General features: G+C 40.9%; 1 protein-coding gene across 1 annotated transcript; it reads right to left on the reverse strand.

Moving 5' to 3' along the window:
- Positions 1–18279: 18279 nt before the first annotated feature.
- On the reverse strand, positions 18280–22180 carry LOC124855587 (uncharacterized protein K02A2.6-like). The gene is given in 3 exon segments (XM_047345554.1): positions 18280–19922; positions 19925–20891; positions 20894–22180. Coding segments are annotated over 3 exon segments (3897 nt in total).
- Between the last annotated feature and the right edge of the window lie 3152 nt (positions 22181–25332).

Raw genomic sequence — 25332 nt, forward strand, 5'->3', positions numbered from 1 at the left:
CATTTAATTAGGTCCTTGTGCACTTTCCAGTGATCCCTGAATAAAAATGTTTGAGTGTGCAGATTGAACTTACAGCACATAGTTTCCTGTGGTTGTGATCTCTGGTGATGGTGAGCCTGTTTCTACTGACTTGAACCAACCATTTTTTCCTTCTTTCAGGATCTTTTGGGAAGCCATACATACGGATCCCTTTCTCTGACCGATTGGTGCATCCAAATGCAGCACACCCAACCATGGTAACGTGCTGAACCTACAAAGGAAGTGTGTCTGTGTGGGTGTGTATCTATCTATCGATCTATCTGAAGGCATTTACTTTTTTTGCCTTCCAGTATGACCTTCCAGCTATGATACTGATTGATTCTGAGTCCTCTAAACTGTTTCTGTATTGTTTTCAGGGAGGTCAGCAGATGTGGTGACTGACTTCAAAGGGAGCTGCTGCCAATGATGCCAAGGATGATGAACCCTCATTCAGACTCGGGCACATTTCTACCTTGTCCAGATATGATCAGATACAGTTTATTGGTGCAGATGTTATTAATAAACTGTATAAATGGTAGTGCAAGTACTTCTTTATTAAAGCTAGTTTTGCATTTTACATGTCTTACAATAACTTGTTTGGTCATTTATTTTTGCACAATTTACAGCTGTTTTGTCATCTAATAAGATTTTAACTACAGTTTCAATTAAATGTACATTTTAGTCAATGAATTACAATTTTACAACAGTTGTCAGACTACAGGCACAATCAACTCTGTTATACAGTACAGACCAAAATTTTGGACACACCTTCTCATTCAAAGAGGTTTCTTAATTTTCATGACTATGAATATTTTAGCTTCACACTGAAGGCATCAAAACTATGAATTAACACATGTGGAATCATATACTGAACAAAAAAGTGTGAAACAACTGAAAATATGTCTTATATTCTAGGTTCTTCAAAGTAGCCACCTGTTGCTTTGATTACTGCTACGCACACTCTTGGCATTCTGTTGATGAGCTTCAAGAGGTAGTCACCTGAAATGGTTTTCACTTCACAGGTGTGCCCTGTCAGGTTTAATAAGTGGGATTTCAAGCCTTATAAATGGGGTTGGGACCATCAGTTGTGTTGTGCAGGAGGTGGATACAGTACACAGCTGATAGTCCTACTGAATAGACTGTTAGCTGCTTTTTTCTTGCCATAATACAAATTCTAAGTAAAGAAAAGCGAGTGGCCATCATTACTTTAAGAAATGAAGGTCAGTCAGTCCGAACAATTGGGAAAACTTTGAAAGTGTCCCCAAGTGCGGTCGCAAAAACCATCAAGCGCTATATAGAAACTGGCTCAAATGAGGACCACCCCAGGAAAGGAAGGCCAAGAGTCACCTCTGCTGCGGACGATAAGTTCGTCCGAGTCACCAGCCTCAGAAATCGCAGGTTAACAGCAGCTCAGATTAGAGAACAGGTCAATGCCACACAGAGTTCTAGCAGTGTGAATCAGGCCTTCATGGTAAAATAGCTGCTAGGAAACCACTGCTGAGGACAGGCAACAAGCAAAAGAGACTTGTTTGGGCTAAAGAACACAAGGAATGGACATTAGACCAGTGGAAATCTGTGTTTTGGTCTGATGAGTCCAAGTTTTAGATCTTTGGTTCCAACCACCGTGTCTTTGTGCGACACAGAAGAGGTGAACAGACGGACTCTACATGCCTGGTTCCCACCGTGAAGCATGGAGGAGGAGGTGTGATGATGTGGGGGTGCTTTGCTGGTGACACTGTTGGGGATTTATTCAAAATTGAAGGCATACTGAACCAGCATGGCTACCACAGCATCTTGCAGCGGCATGCTATTCCATCCAGTTTGCGTTTAGTTGGACCATCATTTATTTTTCAACAGGACAATGACCCCAAACACACATAGTCTTTGAATGACAAGGTGTGTCCAAACGTTTGGTCTGTACTGTAGATACAAGTACTGAGTTCGCATGGCAGCAAAAAATAGAATAATTATGTCTTCTACAAAATTTAAGAATTCATCCAAGGTCTTCAGTCATATTTTCATCATTACTAAATTTTTAAATTAAATAATTAAATACAATTCTGCTCATTTTCCATATGTAATGTTTGGATATTTTTTTGAAATACATAGGCCATAGAGCTTTCCACGTAGTATAGCATGTAGATCTGAAGGTAAGTTTGATCAGAGCTCTTAACTGCTGGCACAGAATACAGTTATATGAGATGTTTGGAACTATTGAGAGCTACATGAACCACGTGACCGCCTCTCGGCGAGTTCAAACAGTGTCGTAACTCTCTCTTTCAGTGGCGCTGCAAACAGACTTCTCTTCTTTTTTCTTACCTTTTGTAATCTTGTTATGATGTGATCATAATATTGTCAGTTCCCAATGCTCACCAACTTTAAAAAGAATGATACACAGACAGCCATTTTTATTTGCTTGATTTTATGTAAACAGTGTGGTATTGTGTGATGTCAGTGCCTCCTTCTCCACATGCGGGTCGCTTTGGGGTCGTTAACCATTCGGACTGAAGTCTGATGGAGGTTGCAAACAGCAGTGTAAACCACCACGCAATACAAAAGTGAACAGATTTCAGCAAAAATCGAAACTGAGCATCAAGACCTAAGAGAAACCCACAGAAAAAAGCTAAGCCGTTTTTATGTTATGGCTTAATAAAATCATAACAAAAATAGAATTATAACATCTTTTTAATTCGATGGCGTTCTATCGCATTTTAATATTTTTATTAATGAATATAAGTAATATGAATAATTGCTTGGACAGTTTGACCTTCAACAGATAAAAAGGCCATCAGAGCTTTTTTTGCAGATTTCCCACTCTATTTTGATGTTGAGTTAAATAATGTTAAATAAAAAGAAACATTTGAGAGTAATCTTAGAGTTAAGGCAGTTGTTAGACATCAATGGGTTAAATAATAATCAAATTCTTTCAAATTCAACTCATACAATGGTGTTTATGTTTTTGGCCAACCTTTCCAGGCCGAATGCAGTGTAACGCTTGAAAGCAGCCATTAAGCAGTAGCTAATGAATCCAATCTTCCTTGAATAAAGAAAAGCCGATGTCATTCAGCGAGTCACTTAACCCGAAAGGCTTGTGTAAACACCCTGTGGGATAAATGGGCATTATCTTAGAGGAGGCCAAAGGGTGGTAAAGCTGGGAGCTGATGGAAATAACTAGAAAATCACTTCCACTTCCTGGACAATAAAGATGGCTGTAATGAGTTTTAGTGTGTGTGTTTTGGTGATCATGAGAGGATGAAGAGGGTGAACATGGAGAGTAAAGCAGAGAAGATGAGAAGCGGAAAGGATAACAATGAAATGAGGTGTCTTGGATGTTCACGTGTTTTCAGAGTTATAACAGGGCGCCGAGGTGGGTTTGTTCGCAGCGCTTCTGACACTGATCAAGATTATTCCTGGGTGATGGGACTGCAGTGTGCAGGGTTGTGATTTGCTATGATGCTTCCCTCCAAGTGTTTCCATCCTTCCTTTTTCTACATGAGAAACCGTGAAATTACAGTCCTTGTGATTTCCTTATATCAAGCGATAGTTTCGTCTATATAATTCAATGTTTACCCTCTTGAAGGCTGCATGTATAGTCTGCTGACATTGACATTATTTGTTTCCATCTTATTTAGCTTAAGCAAAGAAAGTGATTGGTTAGGTATTGTGCTCTGCCAAATTTTCACCTCAATTATGATGTGAACCAGAAATACTGCTTCAATCCGCATGTTCCAAGGTCTTCCAAATATTTTGGCCAACGCTCAGTTAGCCTACGGTTGACATAGTTACCGCTAGCTTAGTTAGCCAATGGTTAGCCTAGTAGTTACCATTAAGGCCGATACATATCCCTAAGGAGAAGAGATATTTGTTCTCTCTCACAGCGGTCCAAGAACAAAAGACATTTTGTTCTTACGGCCCTGATTTTCAAGTTCTTGTGGCTTGTTCTTCAATCCAATCCAGCTTTATTTGTTTAAAAAGCACTATTAAAAACCTAATTTAAAAACCCACATAAAAACTAACTTATACTCACAGACCAAAATCAACATCTCATGTGGTGTCAAACCCCATGGCAAAGAGATGAGTTTGAAGAAGTAATTTTAGCCTTTCTATTGTGAGGCAGTAAGTCATTCCACAATTCTGGAGCTGCCACAGTGAAAGCATGATCCCCTCTAAGCTTATGTTTTGTTTTGGGCACATTAAATAGCAGCTGATCAGCTTACCTTAAGGAGAGTGGTAGAGTGCAAAATTGTGGCTCAGAGAGGTAAGAAGGAGCACGGTCATGGAGAGGGAGCCAGTGGAGTAAGGCTAAAATGGGAGAAATGTGGTCATATTTGCACGTGCAAGACAAGAGATGTGCCCCAGCATTTTGCACTCTCTGAAGCTGGGCAATAGAGGAACCACTTGCCCCCACATAGTCCATTAATCCAGCAACGTGATAATAAAGGCCTTGATTACTGTCTCAAGATGTTTCCTAGGCAGAATGGGCTTTATTTTTGCCAACTGCCTTAAATGATGGAAACTTTTTATGACTGCCATAATCTAGCTGTCAAATGTAGGATCAGGTTCCGCTTTAACTCCAAGGTTTGTAATGGCCAACTTCTTATACTGGGCCAAACAACCTAACTCAATAGGAGAAGTCTCAGTTGTGCCACTAAAAACCATGGCTCCGGTTTTACTCTGGTTCATCTTTTAAATGTTGAGAGCCATCCAGGCCTTTAAGTTATCAAGTAATTTCAGCAGCAAGCTAGAAAAGTCTCCATCTTCCTTGTTAAGCAGGACATAAATCTGACTGTCATCAGCTGCTTTTGATACAGGCCACCTGTAGAAAACAGCAGTTAAATCCAGAAGGACAAGAACAACAAAGTCACCAGAATCCCTAGCTAAAAATATATCACTAAAAACTTTTAAAATAACTGATTGTGTGCTGTGAAAAGTTTTAAAACCAGATTAGAAAACTCCAAAATATTATGCTCTCCCAAAAAGGTCATCAGTGAAACCACCTTCTCAGTAAATTTTCGAAATGAGTGGTATCTTAGAAAATGGCCTATAATTAGCAAGAACTGTGGGATCTAGAGCAGGAAGTAAGGGTTAAACAACAGCATGCTTTAAATTAACAGGAATCATTCCTGAGGACAAACTGCTGCTGTTAACAATAGTAAGAACAAAGCCCCCAAGAGTGGTAAAGACCCCTTCAGAAAATCAAGAAGGATCACCATCAAATTGCTGGCTTTAAAGCTGCAGTAGGGAGTTCTGAGAAAACCGTGGACTTAGCCTAACAATGTTAACAAGCATGCCTTACACAGGTCCCTCCACCTTGCTCTCTGCTGTGCTGTAGCCCTCCCTCCACAGCTCCTCCCCCACAGCAGAGCCTGCCATGAACGTACCGCTTGCTTTTTGTCATCGGTCTTCTTCTGTTTACCTGTCAGTTTTCCTGTAATGTTAGGTTATTCTCTGCCATTAGTGAGGCTGCAGCACATCGGCAGTCTTGAGCTTGAACAACAGTACGCGTTCTGCAGGAGAGGAGTGTGAGCAGCGCGTACACAAGCGTGATTGACATTGCTAAGATATTCCTTCTGGCTCTGATTGGTTGTCTCTGAACAGGAGCGGTGTATTTCTGCAAATGGCAGTAGGACCACTGGGAGGAGCCAGAGGAGCTTGATTTTTTCAGAGATAATCTGTCTCATATTCTTCTGTCAGGACATATTGACAGTTTCAACAAACATGAAAAGAATGAATTTTTACAAAAGTTACCTACTGCAGCCATAACCAACTGACAATCTCATGTAAAGGGTATAGAGTCACAGGCTCAAACTGGTTAAAAACAGAAGAGCAAGTAACAAACACTGATGGGCAACAACCAGCATGCGAGGCCCTAGTTGCTGGGATCTTATCAATAAAGGAATTAAGAAATTTTTCACAAGCCGCATGAGAACACAGTCAATAGTCCTAAACAAAACACGGGGACTGTGACAGTTAGACAGAATAATCAAATAAATGCTTTCTTTTGGCATTTTTTACAGTTGTTTTATCATGATGCCAGCAGTCCTTTAATATTTGAAATGACACCTGCAGTTTGTCCTTTTTTTCCACTTATGCTTGTTCTTCACATATATTTGGGGTAAAACGTTTTTGTTGCGTGGTCTCCGTGAAATATAAGGCTACAGTGAAGGAAGCTTCAAGTGAAGGAACTAAGTTGTATGTTCTTGCAGAGTATGTACAGGCCTTTACGTAGCAAGAACAAAGTCCTTTCTAGACAAACATTTCATACTTCACAAGAGCTCAAATGCAGGACTCTTTGAAAGTCCACATAGGTCCCTCTCACTGCAGCATTTATAAATAATAGTTGTGTACCCTGCAAGAACAGAGTGGCCCAAATGATATGTCAAGAACAAGCAGCAAGTAGTGGTCTCATTTTGTACCTGCAGCTTTGAAAGAGTGAATTGATTTTTCTATTCTTGCAGGGTATATGTTTTCCCTTAGCCTATTACTTTATTATTAGCCTATTTACAATTAGTCTATTAGTATCCTAGATATTATGACTCAACATTTTCAGATTGCACATTTCTGTTCTACCTTCAGTTTTAGCTTTGGGAGCCCAAACTTTAAATGTCAGCTTGTTCATGTCTGCCTTCTCCTTTTCTCTGGCTGCCACCAGTTTTCGCTTTACACTGTAATTGGATACTCTTCATCTCCCTTCTCAGGCTCCGCTTTGAATTTAACTGGAGCTCAACCCTAGCTGTGATAAAAGTGTGCAACTGTAAGTGCCTGTGACAGCTCATACTCAGGTCACGAAGCATCTCAAACAGTCTTGGCCTGCCAACAAAGAAGCTGAATTCTGTCGCAGTCTAAAGGTTTAGAGCCTCAGAATTTTGCTGTGGTTCAATTAAATGTTTTTCAGACTTTTATTGCTCTGTTCTCCTTGTTGGAAAGCAATGCTAGTTTGAGCTTGTTTTGTAGGCGTGGATCATTTTTAAAGCAAACAAAGAATTGTGTCACAGTTCTTGCGTGACAGCCCCGTCATCATCAATCCAACAGTGAGTTCAGCAGTATATGCATGCAAACACTGAGTACATACACAGACAAATGCACCCATCAGGGGAAACTGAATAGTTTCAATGAGAATAGTTTCAAGCAACATAAAACCAGGTTGAAGAACTTAACCTGGCACCTCACAAGCATTCTGACACCCGGCTCGGAGTGCAAAACAATTTTGCAGCTCATTTCTGTAAATTTTATAGTTACTGGATCTTTGTAGGATGCCAGAAGAAATTATTCCTCTCTGTTTGTGAATTGAAGGCGACAAGAGCTCTTTTCAGAGGGGACGGCTGCATTGGGTTACTCGCAGGTAGATGACATTGGTGGAGAAAAAGAAACAAACTGACAGAAGAAGAATTTTCACATTTCATTCACCTGCCTGACAACCCATTACTGTTGAAGATATGAGTTTATAAGAAAATATTTATTTCATATTCTTCCTCTTAACCTTCTTCAATCCTGCTTGTACATCATTATAGTTTGGAAATTTGTAATTACAAACCCTGAGTACCAATGTCAGCATCCAGTAGCTCAAGGTTTCCCTCCCCTCATCGTTCTTTGTATCCTGAGTGTAAATCAGAGCCTTCAGCAGGCAATATCCTCAGGCAGTCCCCATGCTCTTATCTTTAATCTATATATTGCCTTTTCAATGCAGCAATTTTCCCATCTTTTCCCTCAAGACTTATGAGGATCTGGTTTTATTGGTTGGGGTTTTCAACAAGTGGTATTAGAATGGTGTGAAGGTAGGAGGGGGGACCCACAGATTTATTTAGAGCAGAGTGAGAAATATGAGATGCCTATTAAACTGGTATCTTTCTCAGTTGTACAAAGTTGTGATCAAACAGGGGCTCGACTGTATGGAAACTGTTTGGGAAAAGGTCACGGCGCTGTTTCATTTACTGCATACAACCAATTTGTTCCTGTGAAGCCAAACCAGACTGAGGAGTGTAGCAGTTGAAATGACTGATTATGCCCCACTCAAAACTTTAAATATAGTCATTAGTATGATTTAATGCCGTTTGAAAACACAGAAAATGGTTAATACTGATTGTGCCACTCCACCGTGGTGTTTTTGTCTGAAAGCAGCAATAATGAAATGTGATTGACAGCTGGTTTTTACCGGGCCATGGTTATACAGATAATTATGGTTCCCATCAACTAGAAAATCAAATGTATTATACATGCATGGATCCTATTCATTTTGTGTATGTTTGAGTTTGATAATTAAATGTAAATGAATTTCGAGCCACAGCAACACCAACTGACATATGTATGAGAAACAGTGAGAAAATGTTCAACTTCTGCATCATTCTAATTCATACAGCTTGAGTCACAGCTAATTATAATCACAATCTTTAAAATATGAAGGTTTAGTTTCTACAGAGAACTGAACTAAAAGAAGAGGTTGGGGAAATTCAGTAGCACAGTTTAGGAAACTGTAACGTTCAAGTTTACTAAGAAAAAGGCAGTATATTACTGTTTGGTTTTAGTGAATCTAACAACATGAGAAAACTGCAATTTCACAATGTTTTAATAATGTTTATTAGAACCTATTGATTCTGAAAGTAAGGCTGCTGTCAAACTGTTTCTTTGTCACATAGGTTGTTGTACTGAAAAATGCATGTTATTTCTGTCATTTTATTTCTTTGATGTAAGTGTAATCATGCTCAAAGTGCTCCAGGCCCCAAAAATCAAATCAAAGCAGGACACAGATGAGGAAAGCATGATTTAAAAACAGGATAAATATGAGATGGGTAAAAACCATAAATCCAAAATAATCTAGACTTAAGAAAATCAGGTAAATCTATTAGAATCCATTGAGAGGTGCAGTATCATTTCAGCTTGTTCAGTTCAGTAACAACAGTTGGAATAAAGCTGTTTTTAAAATGGCTAGTCCTACATTTAGAGACTGAGTCTTCCTCCAGGGGGAAGAAGCTGAAACTCTCTGTAAAGAGGATAAAGGTCAATATTTAAAACAAGTGGCTATCCGCTGCCGGGTATACAGGGATGTGGCTAATTGTTGGGGCTCTCCAATCAGTCGAGACGACAGTTTACAACCTGCTGAGGAGAACGAAATCTTTATATTTAAGAATCAACCAATCAACTGGGAATACATTTAATGCTCTATGAATGCCCTGAAGTGTTAAGATAGTTATTAGCAGGTAGCATAGCATAACATTAGATTATTTAATGTTATCAGGTGATTGCTACAATACTTTAAGTGGCACACATGTGGTGATCATATTGTGTGCGCTACAGTGTCAAATGCATTTTGAGGTGATACAGGAGTGTTATTTTTCTATTGCATCATACCTTTCTATGCCATTGAAACTAAAGACAGAAATCCAATTGGCCTAATAATAAATACTCCAATGTTGTGGGAGAAGAAAGTTTACTAATTTAAAACGATGAAGAGACTACTGGTTTCCTCTCAAGAGCCGACGCGGGGGACCTTTTATTCAGAACACATTTCTGAATACATCTTCATACAAAATCCCAAAGAATCCCAAAATCCCTTTCATGAGTCAACAATCATATCATTGTTGTGTATGTGAAACTTTTTGACAAATCAGATGTACCCTTTCACTTACGCACATTTTGGCACTCACAACATTGATTCTCAAGCACAGTTCCAGCACCACAAATATCTGGAAAAGAACAGGTTGGACTACGTGACAGTTTACAATAACAATTTCATCACATCCTCACAGATGGTGGTTCCTAGGAACTTCAGGTTCCTATGACCTGAGATGGTCTTCACACATAGTCACTGTTTGAAAGAAGGCCCAGCAGAGACTGTACTTCCTGAGGCAACTCAAGAAGTACAACCTTACACAGGAGCTGCTGGTCATCTTCTACACTGGCATCATTCAGTCTGTCCTGTCTTCATCCATCTCAGTGTGGTTTGGCTCATCCACAAAACAGGACAGGTCCAGACTGCAACAAATAATCAGGACTGCAGAGAGAATAATCAGGGCTGACCTTTCCTCCATCCAGGACTTATATAGGTCTAGGGTCAGAAAAAGAGCTGCAAAAATCTCTGCAGACCCCACACAACCTGCACATAAACTGTTTAGAGTTTTACCTTCAGGCAGCCGCTACAGAGCGCTGTTCACTAAAACCAGCCGCCACAGAGACAGTTTCTTCCCCCGGGCTGTTTCTCTGTTGAACATTCTATAGAGTACCAAACAACAGCATACAGATGTTGCAAATGCACCTTTTTATTTATATATGTGTATATTTGTATATTGTATTTATGTATATTCTGTAATGCAAAAACAAAAACCAGAGAGCAAAGTGTACCAGACTCAAATTCCTTGTTTGTATGTACGAACTTGGCAATAAAGCTGATTCTGATTCTGACTTATCTGGACTGCTGAACTCTAATGTCAGAGTAACCTGGCACGAGTCAGGGCATCATGACATTTCCTGCCTGAACTACAATAAGCCCGTTAGTCATTCCTCTCGCCAAGAACTTCTCCCTAATGTAATCTGTTTCCAGACGGCCTTATTCCCAGAACACAGAATTCATCTTGCATATGGTAAAAACAATAACACTTTTTATCTAACAAACAAAGCTTTAAGCTTCCACATAGTCCCCCCTTAATTAGGTTTTTAAGCTAATTAACAGCTGAGAGAGCGCTTATATCCTTATTGTAAATATCCTGTGAATATATGTGATCTATTTAAGTGAATAAAATGAATAAATATATGAACGATTATGGAAAGTATTGAAATTACCTTATGTACAAAATTAAGCAACCCTAAATGATTGCTGTTATTTAGGTCTGAAATTTCGGGTTCAAATAATTAAGTAAGATCCTATTTAAAGTTCCTATGCACACATTATTTTAACTGTGTTACACTATGATAAACTAAACCTATTCACTAATTAGACCAAATCCGCCTACTCTGTAGCTCTTCCCAAAAGTCTCCTTCAGGAACACATCTCAACAACTCACTCATGGACAAACATCCTTGTCTGTCAAACTCACAAACTATGTGTCGATGAAGGGGACCTTCAGGTCAGCTTAGGACCTACCAGTCGAAAAACCCACCTGTCCTAAAAGGCGGGAAAAAACGTCTGGAGGCCTAAGAGAAAACTCATTCTCGGCCAATCTGAATGAGAGATCCGTTTTGAATCTAATACGTATCATTATCATTTATTTTAAGGACCTTTCATGCCAATCAGGTCCTGGTTCATCATTCCTATTCACCACAATATTTGTAACAGAAAACATTGACCATGTTGAAACTCTGGAACTGAATATCACAAGAATGGATGCTCCCATTCTATCAGAGTGCATAAATGGCTTGAATCAATTCAGAACATTAAAACGACATAAAGTATAGAAAAACATCGGTTAAATTCTCAGCAGCAAAACAGTGTAGTTTAGTCTCTGTCCTTGGTCTTCCTGGAACATTCCCTTAGTCTCTTAGATTGGTTCTTTTAAACTTTATTGTTCTGGCATCGCATTTATCCTGGTTCAGGGTCCCACAACGTCTTCATGTGTCCATAGGTCTCTGAGTCCAACGCCCAAAAAGGCTACTTGTACAGCCAGTCTCTGGATTGGTGTTATCCTCTCTCTCTCTCTCTCTCTCTCTATATATATATATATATATATATATATATATATATCAGTGGCGATTGTTCTAACACTGCAAGGGCAGCCCAACTTCCCCTAAAATGTCAAAAAATAAGTGATCAAATATATACTGTTGTGTGTACATGTCATTGACTAAATATGCGCTGCAACGCGCTCAACTTTTGTTCAGAATCCGCTTTATTGCCAAGTTCGTACATACAAACAAGGAATGACTCCGGTACACTTTGCTCTTTTGTTCTGTTTTTGCATTACAGAATATACAAATTTACAATGTACAATATACACATATATAATAAAAAGGTGCATTTGCAACATCTGTATGCTGTTGTTTTGTACTCTATTAAATGTTCAACAGAGAAACAGCCTGGGGGAAGAAACTGTCTCTGTGGCGGCTGGTTTTAGCGAACAGTGCTCTGTAGCGGCGGCCTGAACAGTTTATGTGGGGTCTGGAGAGATTTTAGCAGCTCTTTTCCTGACCCTAGACATGTATAAGTCCTGGATGGAGGGAAGGTCAGCCCTGATTATTCTCTCTGCATTCCTGATTATTCGTTGCAGTCTGGACCTGTCCTGTTTTGTGGATGAGCCAAACCACGCTGTCTGTATGCAGACTCATCACCGTCCTGGATCAGACCAATGACAGTGGTGTCATCTGCAAACTTAAGGAGTTTCACGGATGAGTCCGCTGAGGTGCAGTTGTTTGTGTACAGGGAGAAGAGGAGTGGGGATGGAACACATCCCTGGGGGGCACCAGTACTTATTGATCTGGTTCGGGAGAAGATGCTCCCCAGTCTCACCTGCTGCTGTCGGTCCATCAGGAAGCTGTTGATCCACTGACAGGTGGAGGCTGGGACGTTGAGCTGGGTGAGCTTCTGGTGGAGGATGTCTGGTATGATGGTGTTGAAGGCCGAGCTGAAGTCTACAAACAGGATCCTGGCATACGTCCCTGGACGGTCGAGGTGTTGCAGGATGAAGTGTAAGCCTAAGTTGACTGCATCATCTGCCGACCTGTTTGCTCGGTGAGCAAACTGCAGGGGGCCTTTGATGTCTTTCAGGTGCTTCAACACCAGCCGCTCAAAGGATTTCATGACCACGGGTTGGTTTGCACAGGCTTTCAGGCATGATGGGGAGACGTTATCAGGTCCTCCAGCTTTCTTTGTTTTCATGCCCTGAAAGAGCCTGTTTACATCTTCCTTGGAGATCTTTAGTGCAGGCAGAGGATCTGAAGGTAAGGGGTTGGTAGCTTTGTGGGAAGAACTTGTTCCTGAATGGGATGTGGAGGAGATTATTTGAGGCGTGAATGGCTTCTTGTCATGTCAGCAGTAGAAGCTATTCAGACGGTTCGCCAGGCGAGGACTCTGTTCAGGATGGGTGGGGGGGTCTCCTATATGCAGTCAGGTTTCTCAGACCGGTCCATACAGCCGAAGCATCACCAGTAGAAAGGCTGTTCTTAAGCTTCTCACTGTAGCTTCTCTTGGCTGCTTTGATCTCTTTTGTTAGTTTGTTCCTGGCCTGCCTGTACCGCGCCCAATCTCCACTGCTGTGAGCTTCTTCCTTTTCCCTGCGCAGATTCCTGAGGTGTGAAGTAAACCATGGCTTGTTATTCCCAAAGGTGCAGAAGGTTTTGGTCTGCACACACATGTCCTCACAGAAACTCATGTATGATGTCACCACATCAGTTAGTTGGTTTAAGTAGGTGGCTGAGGTTTCAAAAACATCCAGTCTGTGCGTTCAAAGCAGCCCTGTAGCATCTGCTTTGATTCCTCAATCCACTTTTTAACAGCGTGAACCTTGGGTTTGGAAGCCCTTAGTCTCTGTCTGTAGGTTGGCATGAAGTGGATTAGAGAATGATCCGAAATACCCAGAGCAGCCCTGGTCACAGCATGATATGAGTCCTTTAGAGCTGTGTAACAATGGTCCAGTGTGTTTTTGTCTCTGGTGGGACACTTAATATGCTGTCTGTATTTGGGGAGTTCCTTGGAGAGGTTTGCTCTGTTAAAATCTCCCAGTATTATGATGAAAGAGTCCGTGTATTTTTTCTCCTCGTCTGTAATCAGCTGAGCGAGATGTTTTTCCACGGCAGAAGTGCAGCCATGAGGTGGACAATATGAGCCGATTATTAGAAACGAGGAAAACTCAGTGAATAAAACGGTTTACAGATTATGTCTCCAAATCAGGACTACATGTTTTCCCCAGGACTTTTATGTCTCTGCACCAACCTTCATTTATATAAAAGCAGATTCCGCCTCCTCGCTTCTTCCCCGATAGCTCCGCAATGCAATCCGCTCTGAACAGCTGGAAGTCCGGCATCAGCAATGCGCAGGATGTTTTCGCTCAGCCATGTCTCGGTAAAGCAGAGAACCGCTGATCCATGAGGTCCATGTTTTCACCGGTGAGAAGAAGCAGCTTGTCCATCTTGTTGCTTAGAGAGCGGACATTTGTCAGATGGATTGAAGGCAGTGGTGTGCGAAGTCCTCTTTTGCGGAGTTTTACCAGCGCGCCAGCACGTTTCCCCCTCCAGCACTTTCGCCGCAGTATCGTATAGAGTGCCGCAGCTCCGCTTGCCAGAAGCTCAGTGAACCTCGGATCGATGAAAGATGGTGAAAATCTCCCAAGAGAGGACTCTCTGATGTTGAGAAGTTCCTCTCTACTGAATGAGACCACAGAATTGTGGCCCGAGACCACAGTACTGTGGCTCGAAAAACATAAAAACACACAAAAATACAAAAACAAAGAGAGAGCGAAGCTCCGAGGCTGCCATCGTCGGCACCATCTATGACGGAAACCAAACTGTATTCTCTGTTTTTCATTTCTTCCTCTTGGTTTGTTACACCTCTCACTGTCTGACTTTTACATTGTTCGACATATAAAATAACAAAACCTTATATTACGCTAAAAACACATTTATATACTAACTAAGCAAGGATAAAGCATTGACTGTCATATTGTATTATCCCACCATTAAGGTTAATGAAATAGTTTGAACCTGATCCAAGAATTTGTTCCACCCATTAGAATATTTTTAAAGTCGATGCTTTCTCTGGTGTTTTTAAAATCTAAGAACATGCAAAAAAAAAAAAAAAGGAATATATTTTGATAAAGAGCCCCCCTGATTTTATTTTTTTTCTCATCCTCCCAAACACACTCACATGCTGAATCCCATACCGACTTTCACAGACGTGTAACAGTTTCCTGCATTTCAGAAACGTTCTTCGTTTAAACATCCAGTTAAACCCCATACAGACTTAAACATACCAGTTGTCCTTTGATGGTTAAGAAAATATAAACACTTTACTTTGTATTAACACAAGAGTCTTCCTGCATCAAGCAGTTAACATTTGAGCTTTGACTAGAAAAGAAAAAAATTAGATAAAACCTAGATTCTCAATTCAATTATGGACATTCTATCACTTTCTTGCGTATTTGTGAAGTTAATTTAGATGCCAGGGTAACTGCAGACCACTCCACGCTCACTTGAATTTAAACTATTCAGATGTTCAATCATAAGTCCGGACTTTGAGCAGCACTTTGAGAGGCCAGCACCCAAGGAGTTCCTAAAAACCTGATTCTTTGTAAATAAATTATCAAAAATAAAGAAAAAAATGAAAAAAATGTATAAACAAATGTTAGTGACAAATAATCCCACATGTATGATAAATGGATTCAACACTTAGATGAACACAGACACAGACACATAGACAGACGTTTAGACAAACTTTTAGACAGACATATGCCAGCATTTGACATTCATACTTTTTACATCATATATGTATTTTGCTCCCCACATTTGTGTGTGTCTGTTCTTTGTTTCTGTGTGTGCGCTCGTGTATATATGTTGTGTTTGTGTGCTATACATGTGTACGTGTTCGTGCCTGGGTGCTGTTTGTCACACAAGCACACTCTTTTTGTCACACGCTGGTGGAAAGCAAGACATGGCGTGTGTGCAGGTGCGCGCACACACACACACAACTTGCAACCGGCAATTCCATTCCTCGAGCCTTCCTTTTTTCTAGCTTTCAGTCAGTTTCTACCTGAAACTCCTTCTCTATTTAAAATATGCGTTCATTCTAATCGAAGTGCATAAGTTTACATCTATCCCTCAAGAGTGAAAAAGGTTCAAGCAGTAATTTTAATCAGTAACACAGCTATAGCTACATTTGACTTGGGCATACCTGAACATTTAACCCATACTTGTAGGAACCATAAAACAAATCAAAGCAAAGCTTCTGGTGCGCACCACAAAAGCTCATTTGTTGTTTTAACACAGCAAATGAAACTTAGAAAGCATTTGAGGTTATCAAAATCAAAACATGCAGTTTTCGTCTCTCATCACATGCAACTCGTTTCAATGGCCACATTCATACAGATTTCAGTCTGACATCGCATACAACTCACATAAATGCAAAACACCATCATTCATACATCATTCAGAGATTCACCCATTCATCTATCTGCCATACGGCCTTTTCATTCATACATCTCATCCACACTTTTTCATCCTTCTTCATGTCCCTTCATGCCCCTGGGGGTCCACTGACTTGATTAATAGTTTGTTGATAGTCAGGCGAGTCAATTTAAAAAATTTTATGTGTGCACACATTTGTTTTATTATTAGATTACTGACTCCCTTAACAGGATTAATTTAACATCGCTGCAGAACACCAATCACCACAGAGATCACAAACAGCTTTCTCTATTTCAAGCTTTGATTCTCCAAGGGGTCATCTTTGGATACCCCTAGGAAGGGAAAAATTGGGCAAGTGCACTCAACTGCAGTTCCTCTTTGCCTTACGGACAAATATTACTCAGCCCTTAAAATCTCTGCCTCTCGGGCATTTCAAAGAGGTTTCAACTGACCTCTACTCAAACCACCGGCTACTTATTTTCAAGGACACTATGTACCTTTTATAATGTTTTTTTTTAAATATATATATCAAAATAGCTGTTTCTCTGCAAGGAGGCTTAATTCTTGGAGAGGAATCAGTATCAACACCAAGCACTCTATCATATAGGACTATTCTTGTCTTGGCACCACGACTTTAGCCGGGACATAAACATTACTTCAAGACTGCCAGGTAGCCAATTCCAACTTTGCATTTTTTTTATTGACTCCCTCCTTGCGCGCGCAAGCACGTGTCGACACACTAAGGTAAACAAGATGTCCTGTTTAATTTGAAAGGGATACTTCAGATTTCGTTCACTTGAATTAATAACCTGAGTGGAGGACCTATAGACAGCCATATTTCGAAGTGTAACAGAAGAGACAGATGATCTTACCCCTTCTGGTTCAACGGGCCCATTTCAGCAGTTCATGTCCCTCCGCCTGGACCTGCCATTTTTCCCTTTTCCCTCAGCAAAAACAGTCCCTGTTCGGGAGCCAATAATGTGGGATAAGAAAGTTTACTAATTTAAAAATTATGAAGAGACAGCTGGTTTCCTCTCAAGAGCCGACGCGGGGGACCTTTTATTCAGAACACATCTCTGAATACATTTTCATACAAAATCCCAAAGAATCCCAAAATCCCTTTCATGAGTCAACAGTCATATCATTGTTGTGTATGTGAGACTTTTTGACCAATCAGATGTACCCTTTCACTTACGCACATTTTGGCACTCACAACATTGATTCTCAAGCACAGTTCTAACATTAAAAACATCTGGAAAAGAACAGGTTGGACTATGTGACAGTTTACAATAACAATTTCATCACTTATCTGGACTGCTGAACTCTAATGTCAAAGTGACCTGGCAAGAGTCAGGGTATCATGACATTTCCTGCCTGAACTACAATAACAAGCCCATTAGTCGTTCCTCTCGCCAAGAACTTCTCCCTAATGTGATCTGTTTCCAGACGGCCATATTCCCAGAACACAGATTAAAAGTGTTATTGTTTTTACCATATGCAAGATGAATTCTAACAAACAAAACTTCAAGCTTCCACAATGTAAGTGTTGTGATTATGAATCTGAAAATATTATTTAATATTTTATATTAATAAATTTATATTTTATCAAATAATATTTCGGTCTGTTAAGGGTTATCCTGTGAATACCAGCCCAGTAAGGCGATGGTATTTGGACAAAATAGAAAGGGTGAGCCAAGCTCTGACATTATTGAACAGCATAAACTCTGCACACACATGGAATGAATTCACACAATTTCTCAAAATACAAGAACTTATTAACAAAAATAAGTCAACTCAAAGTCAAACAAATTTCAATCAAAAAACTCTTTACTATGCTAAAACAATCCAACTAAACTACTGTAGTGTCTTAAATAAACCGAGGAGGCTCTAACTATGTTCGTACCTCTTTATTGTTGTGCTGTGTACGTCTCAGAATACAAGGACTGAACCAACTCAGAATAATCACGGGGGTGAATACACCACATCATCCCCTTTTAGATGTAAATAACTTTTTTATCTACATTAACTAAAATAAACTAAAGTCACTTATTTCAGCTTACGTGCATATTCATATAGAACCAAACAATGACCCAAATATGTATTTGCTTGATAATCAAGACATTATTTTTCCTCTTTCTGTTTACCTCTGCATCTAAACTCAGATATAATCCATAATGCAACGAGAATAATAACTGAACACAACATTTAGAACTGTTATGCCTAGATAAACACAAAGTTATTCCAGATATCGTTTGGCGTATTCCGTGGTCGCGTGGAACGCCTCACAACCACAGAAGTATCTGGGGAAACAGTGGGGTGCACCCCAGAGTCCAGAGCACTTTGTTCAGGTGTAATGTTTACATCACTTTGCTCTTGTGTTGGTGTTTCAGGGTCCTTGATCTCTGGTTCAGCTACAGTTTGGGTACAAAGCTGATCCCCATGTTGTCTGTGCACAGTGCTCGAGTACCGCTCTTTTACTTCATAAGAGACTGGACCAGTTTGTCTTACCACCTGTCCAGGTATCCACTTGTGAACTTCTCCCCCTGTGTTGCGAAGATACACCGAATCAGCAACAGAAAAAGAACGGTCCACAGCAGTGAGGTCATGTTGAGCTTTTTGTCGATACTGCTTCCTGCAAACAGTCTCCTTGATGTTAGGTTTGATGAAATCCAGCCTGGTGCGGATGTGTCTGTGCAAGAACAATTCTGCTGTAGACCGACCCGTTGTGCAGTTCGGCGTAATACGGTACTGCAGAAAAAACAATGAAAGTTTGTCCTCAATGCCACATGAGCGGCTGGCTAGTTTTTTCATGCCCACTTTAAATGTCTGCACATATCTTTCAGCCAAACCGTTTGTCGCAGGGTGTCCCGGTGCGCCTGTTGTGTGCAAAATGCCATTTTGTGTCACAAACGTTTGGAACTCTGCAGATGTGAAAGTGGTGGCATTGTCTGTGACTATTTGTTCAGGGAGTCCATATGAAGCAAACAGTCTCTTCAGCTTTGTAATCGTGGCTTGTGATGTGATGTGTGGCATACGAAATACCTCCAACCACTTTGAAAATGAATCAACCACAATCATGAACATGCTGTCGAGGAAAGGTCCAGCAAAGTCGATATGCAGTCTTTTCCAGGATTCACCTGGAAACTCCCAGGGATGCAGTGGAACATGCTGTGGCATCTTCTGTTCCAACTGACATGCTTCACATGTTTTACAAACCTGTTCCAGGTCCTTATCCAGATTTGGCCACCAGACATATTTGCGAGCTAAGGCCTTGGATTTTATGATTCCTTGGTGACCAGAGTGAATCTCATTTAACACCGCCTTTCTCATTTTAGAGGGTATAATCACTCTGGTTCCCCACAAAACACAACCCATCTCAGTTGAAAGCTCAGTCCTCTTGTTGTGATAAGCTTTCAAACCCTCATCTGTAACAGTAGGCCAACCTTCCATGACACACTGGTAAACCCTTGACAAGTCCATGTCTGTGCGTGTGGCCTGAGCTCCCTGGGTCGCATTTAGTGGAGCTCTTTCCATATGCTCAGCTAACAGCGAGTGTACTGCTGCTGAACTCAATGCCGTTCCAGTGTCCCCTGTTTCTGGCAGAGGACTGCGAGAGAGCCCATCTGCATTGCTGTGTTCTGCTGATTTTTTGAAAACAATGTGGTAATCATATGCTGACAATATGATAGCCCACCTTTGAATGCATGCTGCAGCTAGGGTAGGTAGGTTCTTGTGCTCACCAAAAAGTGTCAGCAGGGGGCGATGGTCTGTTGCTAGGGTGCAATGCCTGCCCCATAGGTACTGGTGAAACTTTTTTACTCCATAAATCATTCCCAGTGCCTCTTTTTTTATTTGAGGGTACTTTTTTTTGCTGGGGACAGCGTTCGGGAAGCGTATGCTATTGGTCGCTCCTCCCCACTTGACATTGTGTGCTGTATAACCGCACCGATGCCATATGCAGATGCATCACCCGCTAAGGTGAGAGGCAGGTTGGAGTCATAGTGCGTTAGCACCCGATCACTTGTCAGCAGACCTTTGCACCTATCAAATGCTGCCTGCTCTGGTTCAGTCCATCTCCAAGTCACGTTGTCTTTTAGTAACTTGTAAAGTGGAGCTAGGGTTGTGCTTTGCATTGGCACAAATCTCCCATAATAGTTAACAAGTTCCCGGAACGCTTGAAGTTCTTTCACATTAGTAGGAGCAGGAGCGTCCTGTATTGCCCTCACCTTTTCTTCTGACGGGTGCACTCCATTTTCATCCAGGACGTGTCCCAGATATTCAATTCTTGACTTGTTAAACTCACACTTGGAACGTTTCACTCGCAGGCCATTTTCCTGAAGACGTTCCAGGACCTTCTCCAGGTTACTCATATGTTCTGCTTTTGAGCGTCCAGTGATGAGCAAGTCATCCAGGTAGACCACCACTGGTAACCCTTTCATTATGTTTTCCATAATGCGCTGAAAAATCGATGGAGCCGTACTGATTCCAAAAGGTAGCCTGTTGTAAACTAACAGTCCTTTATGAGTATTGACAGTCGTGTACTTCTTTGAATCCTCATTCAACAATACTTGTTGATAGGCTGCTGCCAGATCTATCTTTGAGAAGTACTTTCCTCCCCTGAGAGTTGCCAGTAGTTCCTCCAAATGTGGTAGAGGGTACGTATCCGCTTCAAGGGTTTGGTTCACTGACACTTTGTAATCCCCACACAAACGAATAGAAGCGTCTCTCTTTAGCACCGGCACTATCGGTGCTGCCCACTCGCTGTGTCTCACAGGTGTAATAATATTACACATTTCCAATCTTTCAAGTTCTTTCTCCACCCTTTCCTTCATTCCTTCATCGCAAAAGGAAGAGGCCTGTGTTTACAAACTTTTGGCAGCATTTCAGGTTTGACCCCGATGGTAGCTTTAATGTCTTTCAATGTGCCCAACTCCTCCTTGAATACATCACTGTAAGTATCCAAAAGCTCATTGAGTGATAGGTGTTTTGGCTCACCCACGTATTTAATCTGCAGCCAGTTAATCCGGAGTTTTGTCAACCAGTTCCTTCCACACAGTGATGCGCCATGTCCCTTAACAACCAACAGTGGCAAATCCACAGCTTGGTCTTCATACCCCACGTTTGCTACAAGCTGTCCCAAAACACAAATACGTCCTCCATTGTACGCTTTGAGCTTCACCTTAGCCGGTTGCAACGGCAGGTGTGAGAACTTTTTCAAATATGTAGGATGTGAAATGACACTTTTTGCTGCTCCTGTGTCAATTTCCATTTCCAATTCAACATTGTCTATAGCAAATGTTGCTTTATATCGCTCATCATCCTCAGCACTAATAGTCAAAATGGCTAACTCCTCTTCTGGGTCTTCCTCAGCTGTCACATACTTTGTCTCTCTGCTTGGCACACTCTTTTCATGACCCTTCTGCACTTTAGCTCGACATGCTTTCCTAAGGTGTCCAATTTTCCCACAATTATGGCATTTAGTCTCTTTGAAATGACATTTATTTGCATTGTGATTTTTTCCTTTGCATCTGTAGCACATATTTGTTTTTACTGGCCTCACCTTGTGAATGTTTGCCTCACTAGCCCATTCACCCTCCGCGCCTCTAAGCTGTCGAGTGTCTCTGTCTGCGGTCTCCATATTGAGAGCAATCTCAAAAGCTTTGGCGAAGGTCAGCCGGTCCTCCGAAAGTAACCTCCTCTGGCAGGCTTCGTTTTTAATTCCACTTACAAACCGGTCCCTCAGGGCAGAATCCAGCGACGCACCAAAATCACAGTTAGCTGCTTGTTGTTTTAGCTCTGCAACATACTGGGCATCAGTCTGACTCGTCTTTTGGTTGCATTTATTAAAACGAAAACGTTCAGCAACTAATATGGGCTTGGATTCATAGTGTTCTTTCAAAATGTCCACAATCTCGCCAAATGTCTTGTCTTTTGGTTTTTCAGGCTGTACAAAGTTTCGTAAAAGACCGTATGCTTTAGCACCCATTACACTTAGCAACACCGCCACGTGCTTTTCTTCATCAATATCGTTAGCTTCCAGGTACTGCTCCAGACGCTCGATATAAGCTGTCCACGGCTCAACCTCTGCTCTGAAGTCATCTATTTTTCCAACCTGAGCCATTGTACTCACTAGTACTGATACTTGATGTCTTCTCCCCTCCGAAAAGTATCCTCGTCGCCAGTTGTAGTGTCTTAAATAAACAGAGGAGGCTCTAACTATGTTCGTACCTCTTTATTGTTGTGCTGTCTCTCGAGAGCGAGAGAGAGAACTTGTACGTCTCAGAATACAAGGACTGAACCAACTCAGAATAATCACGGGGGTGAATACACCACAACTACCAAACAGAATTTGAGAACCAAGGATTATCTTGAAGAATCTGGAAATGAAGTCAAGTTAGTCTTGGAACCAACTTAGGCAATAATCAGCAACATTTAGACAACCATTCACAATGTAAGATCAAATAAAATATTATTTTATTAAAATAATGTTTTAAAGAATGATCTGCTGAATAAAGCCAACCTTCTGGATGACTAATTCTCAACGGTGTCTCATTAGCTGCCTTTATTAAAATATTTAAAGGAATATTATTAATGAAATGGTAAAATATTTAAGGGAACATTTTGGAAAAGAGCCAAATCTTTCTGGAGAACTGGGGCTTAATGGTGTTTACTTAGTTATCAAGTTTAGTAAAGTAATGTCAGGGAAATATTATTTACTGGATTGAAAACTAACAACTTTTCTGGGTAAATATACTTTAGCGATAAGCACATGTCCTTACCTGTTAGCAGTTAAAGCTAACAAAAGAAGCTGATAGCTTAGCACCAGAATCAAACACACACCTTTAAAATACCGTTAATAAAAAGGGTTAAAATGCATAAGCGCGGACGGCGCATTATGATCAATCTTCTATGTTTAAAATCACCCTTTTAAATAAAGTTTGTCTTAACTTTAAAAAACACACAAACAGAACACAACCTGAGCGTGTGTGCTGCAGATAGCCTGCTAGCACTAAGATAGCTGAGTTCAACACAAACAAAACCAAACTTCATAAAATGAAAACGTTCAGATCATAAATCTTTCTCTATTACTCTGCTCAAACCCTAACCTCGTATGAACCATGCTGAGGAGTTGTCCGGACGACGACGAAGTGTGAAGAAAGCTCTGTGAAGAAAGGGTTTGCTTCCAGCTAACCTCTGGAGCAGTGGCTTGGCGGCCCGTTCTGTCCGCTGACCACGCTGCACGTTACCACGGTGATGCGGCTCCTGTTGTCGTCCTTTCAGACCGGGAAAAATCGCTCCACTCGGCTTCGTAGATACAGCGTCTCTACTGGGGACTTCTCTGGAACACAGTTTGCTTCTGCAGGCCTCAGAGAGAGAAAGTCAAGCCAGGCTTGTACCTTTATTATTACCCCCTTTTATGAATGAATACTGGATACACAAACAGTAATTCATCCGTACTTAACTCAGTGCATATGATCGATGATCGTATGACACTCTCAGATCCATTTGAACAGTTATGTGTTTTTGCCAGCAAAGAGACATTAGCGCGCTGCCTCTCCGGCCAGCCTCGCATGGAGTCTGGGTGGTAGAGAAAGGACCATTGGAAAGGTGGGGGTTTTATACGGGCAGTGGCGTCATGGGAAGTCCGCTGCTACCCTCCTTTCCCCTTCTGAAGTTGTGCTGGAAGTCGGTTAAATGCAATTTATTTTGAAAGTTCCAGAAAAGTTTGTACTGGAGTTTTCATGTTGAAATCCATGGCTGTGGGTCCCAACATAAGCATCGCTTTTATCAAAGATGCTTACAAGAAAAGAAATCGCAGTTTATGCCTCCAACTGTGAACACAAATTTTCAAAATTTTCCACTTAAGCTTGATTAACTAACTTTTTATGCCTCAATAACTAAAGTGCCTTTCACAGGAATTGTCACAGTGGGGTTTTGGGGTGGACCGAAGCGCAGACGAGCTCGGGCGCAGCATTTCAATCAGTCTTTAGTTTATTCAAAATATCAAAACCGTGACAAAAACACACTGCAGGTACTGACCAGAGTCTGAATTCAAAACAACTTACTGACACTGCAGGAACATGGCAAGGACGAGGGTTGCAAGCGTGAATGAACAGGCAGAACAGAGTGTGAACAAACAGAGGAACCAGCAGGGAACAAAGAGCACAGACCAACTAATATACAGGGAGACATGAGAGGAGAACAAAGGGCAGATAATCAAAGAGACACAGAACAGGTGTGGCAAGGAAACAGGGAGGCTGAAGGGACAGGTGGAACTGATTAACCAATAAAGAGAAACAAAGACCTAAGCAGAACAATAGACTAAACCAAAACATAAGAAATCTAGAATAACCAAGAGGTAAATGAAACAGAGGAACTGGAAGGAACAGAAGTATAACAAGAACCTACGGCCTAAGCAAAAGGAAACCCTGACTACAAGTAAACAAACAAACACTGAAAGAACAAACTGAGAATGAAGCAGATAACTAGAATAAAAGTAAACAATAACTCAAGCTGACCTAACAGGAAGAAGAACTGGAACACTAGAAACTAAACATAAAGAACTAAGCTAGACAGAACAGAATAAAAACACAGGAAGGGAATAACGACAAGGAGGAACAGAAAACATAGACTAGAAAAACAAGAAGAGTGCAAGGTGAAAAAATACCAAACATAAATAAACACAGAGATATTAAAAGAGGACCTAAAGAATCCAGGAGAACAAAGAACCATAATATAGAGACTAATCATAATAATAGAACCATAAGGAAAACTTAGTAAGGGAGGAAAACAACAAAACACCAGGAGGCGGTAGCGGGAGCAAAACACACTAATAAACATAATAGAAACATCTAGACAAAATAACCATCACAGAAACCATAAGACAAAGTCCAAAATGTCACTCTGTGACAGGAATAAAGAAAATAAACTGAACACTAAAAACACTCCTTGGAGAAGCGCATGATGTAGCAATAGAGTGGGTGCCCCTCTTACACAGGGTATGAGTCTTCAAAGCAGCTGTCCTGGGTTCAGTTCTTACCTTTGCTGCATGTCTTCCCCTCTTCTTTCTCTCTCTCTCTCCATTACCTGTGTGATTACTGTGTGTAAAGGCCACCAGTGCCAAAAAATATCATTACCAAAACAAAGCTCAGCACATCTGCTCCAAATACAGATACTTCAAATCTGCGATGCATTTGATATGTTCTGATTTTCTCAGACGTGAAGTTTATTCAGTTTGTGCTAATTTTCATGGAAACAATCTTTTTATGAAAG

Source organism: Girardinichthys multiradiatus, chromosome 19, assembly GCF_021462225.1.
Source record: "Girardinichthys multiradiatus isolate DD_20200921_A chromosome 19, DD_fGirMul_XY1, whole genome shotgun sequence".
Classification (NCBI taxonomy): domain Eukaryota; kingdom Metazoa; phylum Chordata; class Actinopteri; order Cyprinodontiformes; family Goodeidae; genus Girardinichthys; species Girardinichthys multiradiatus.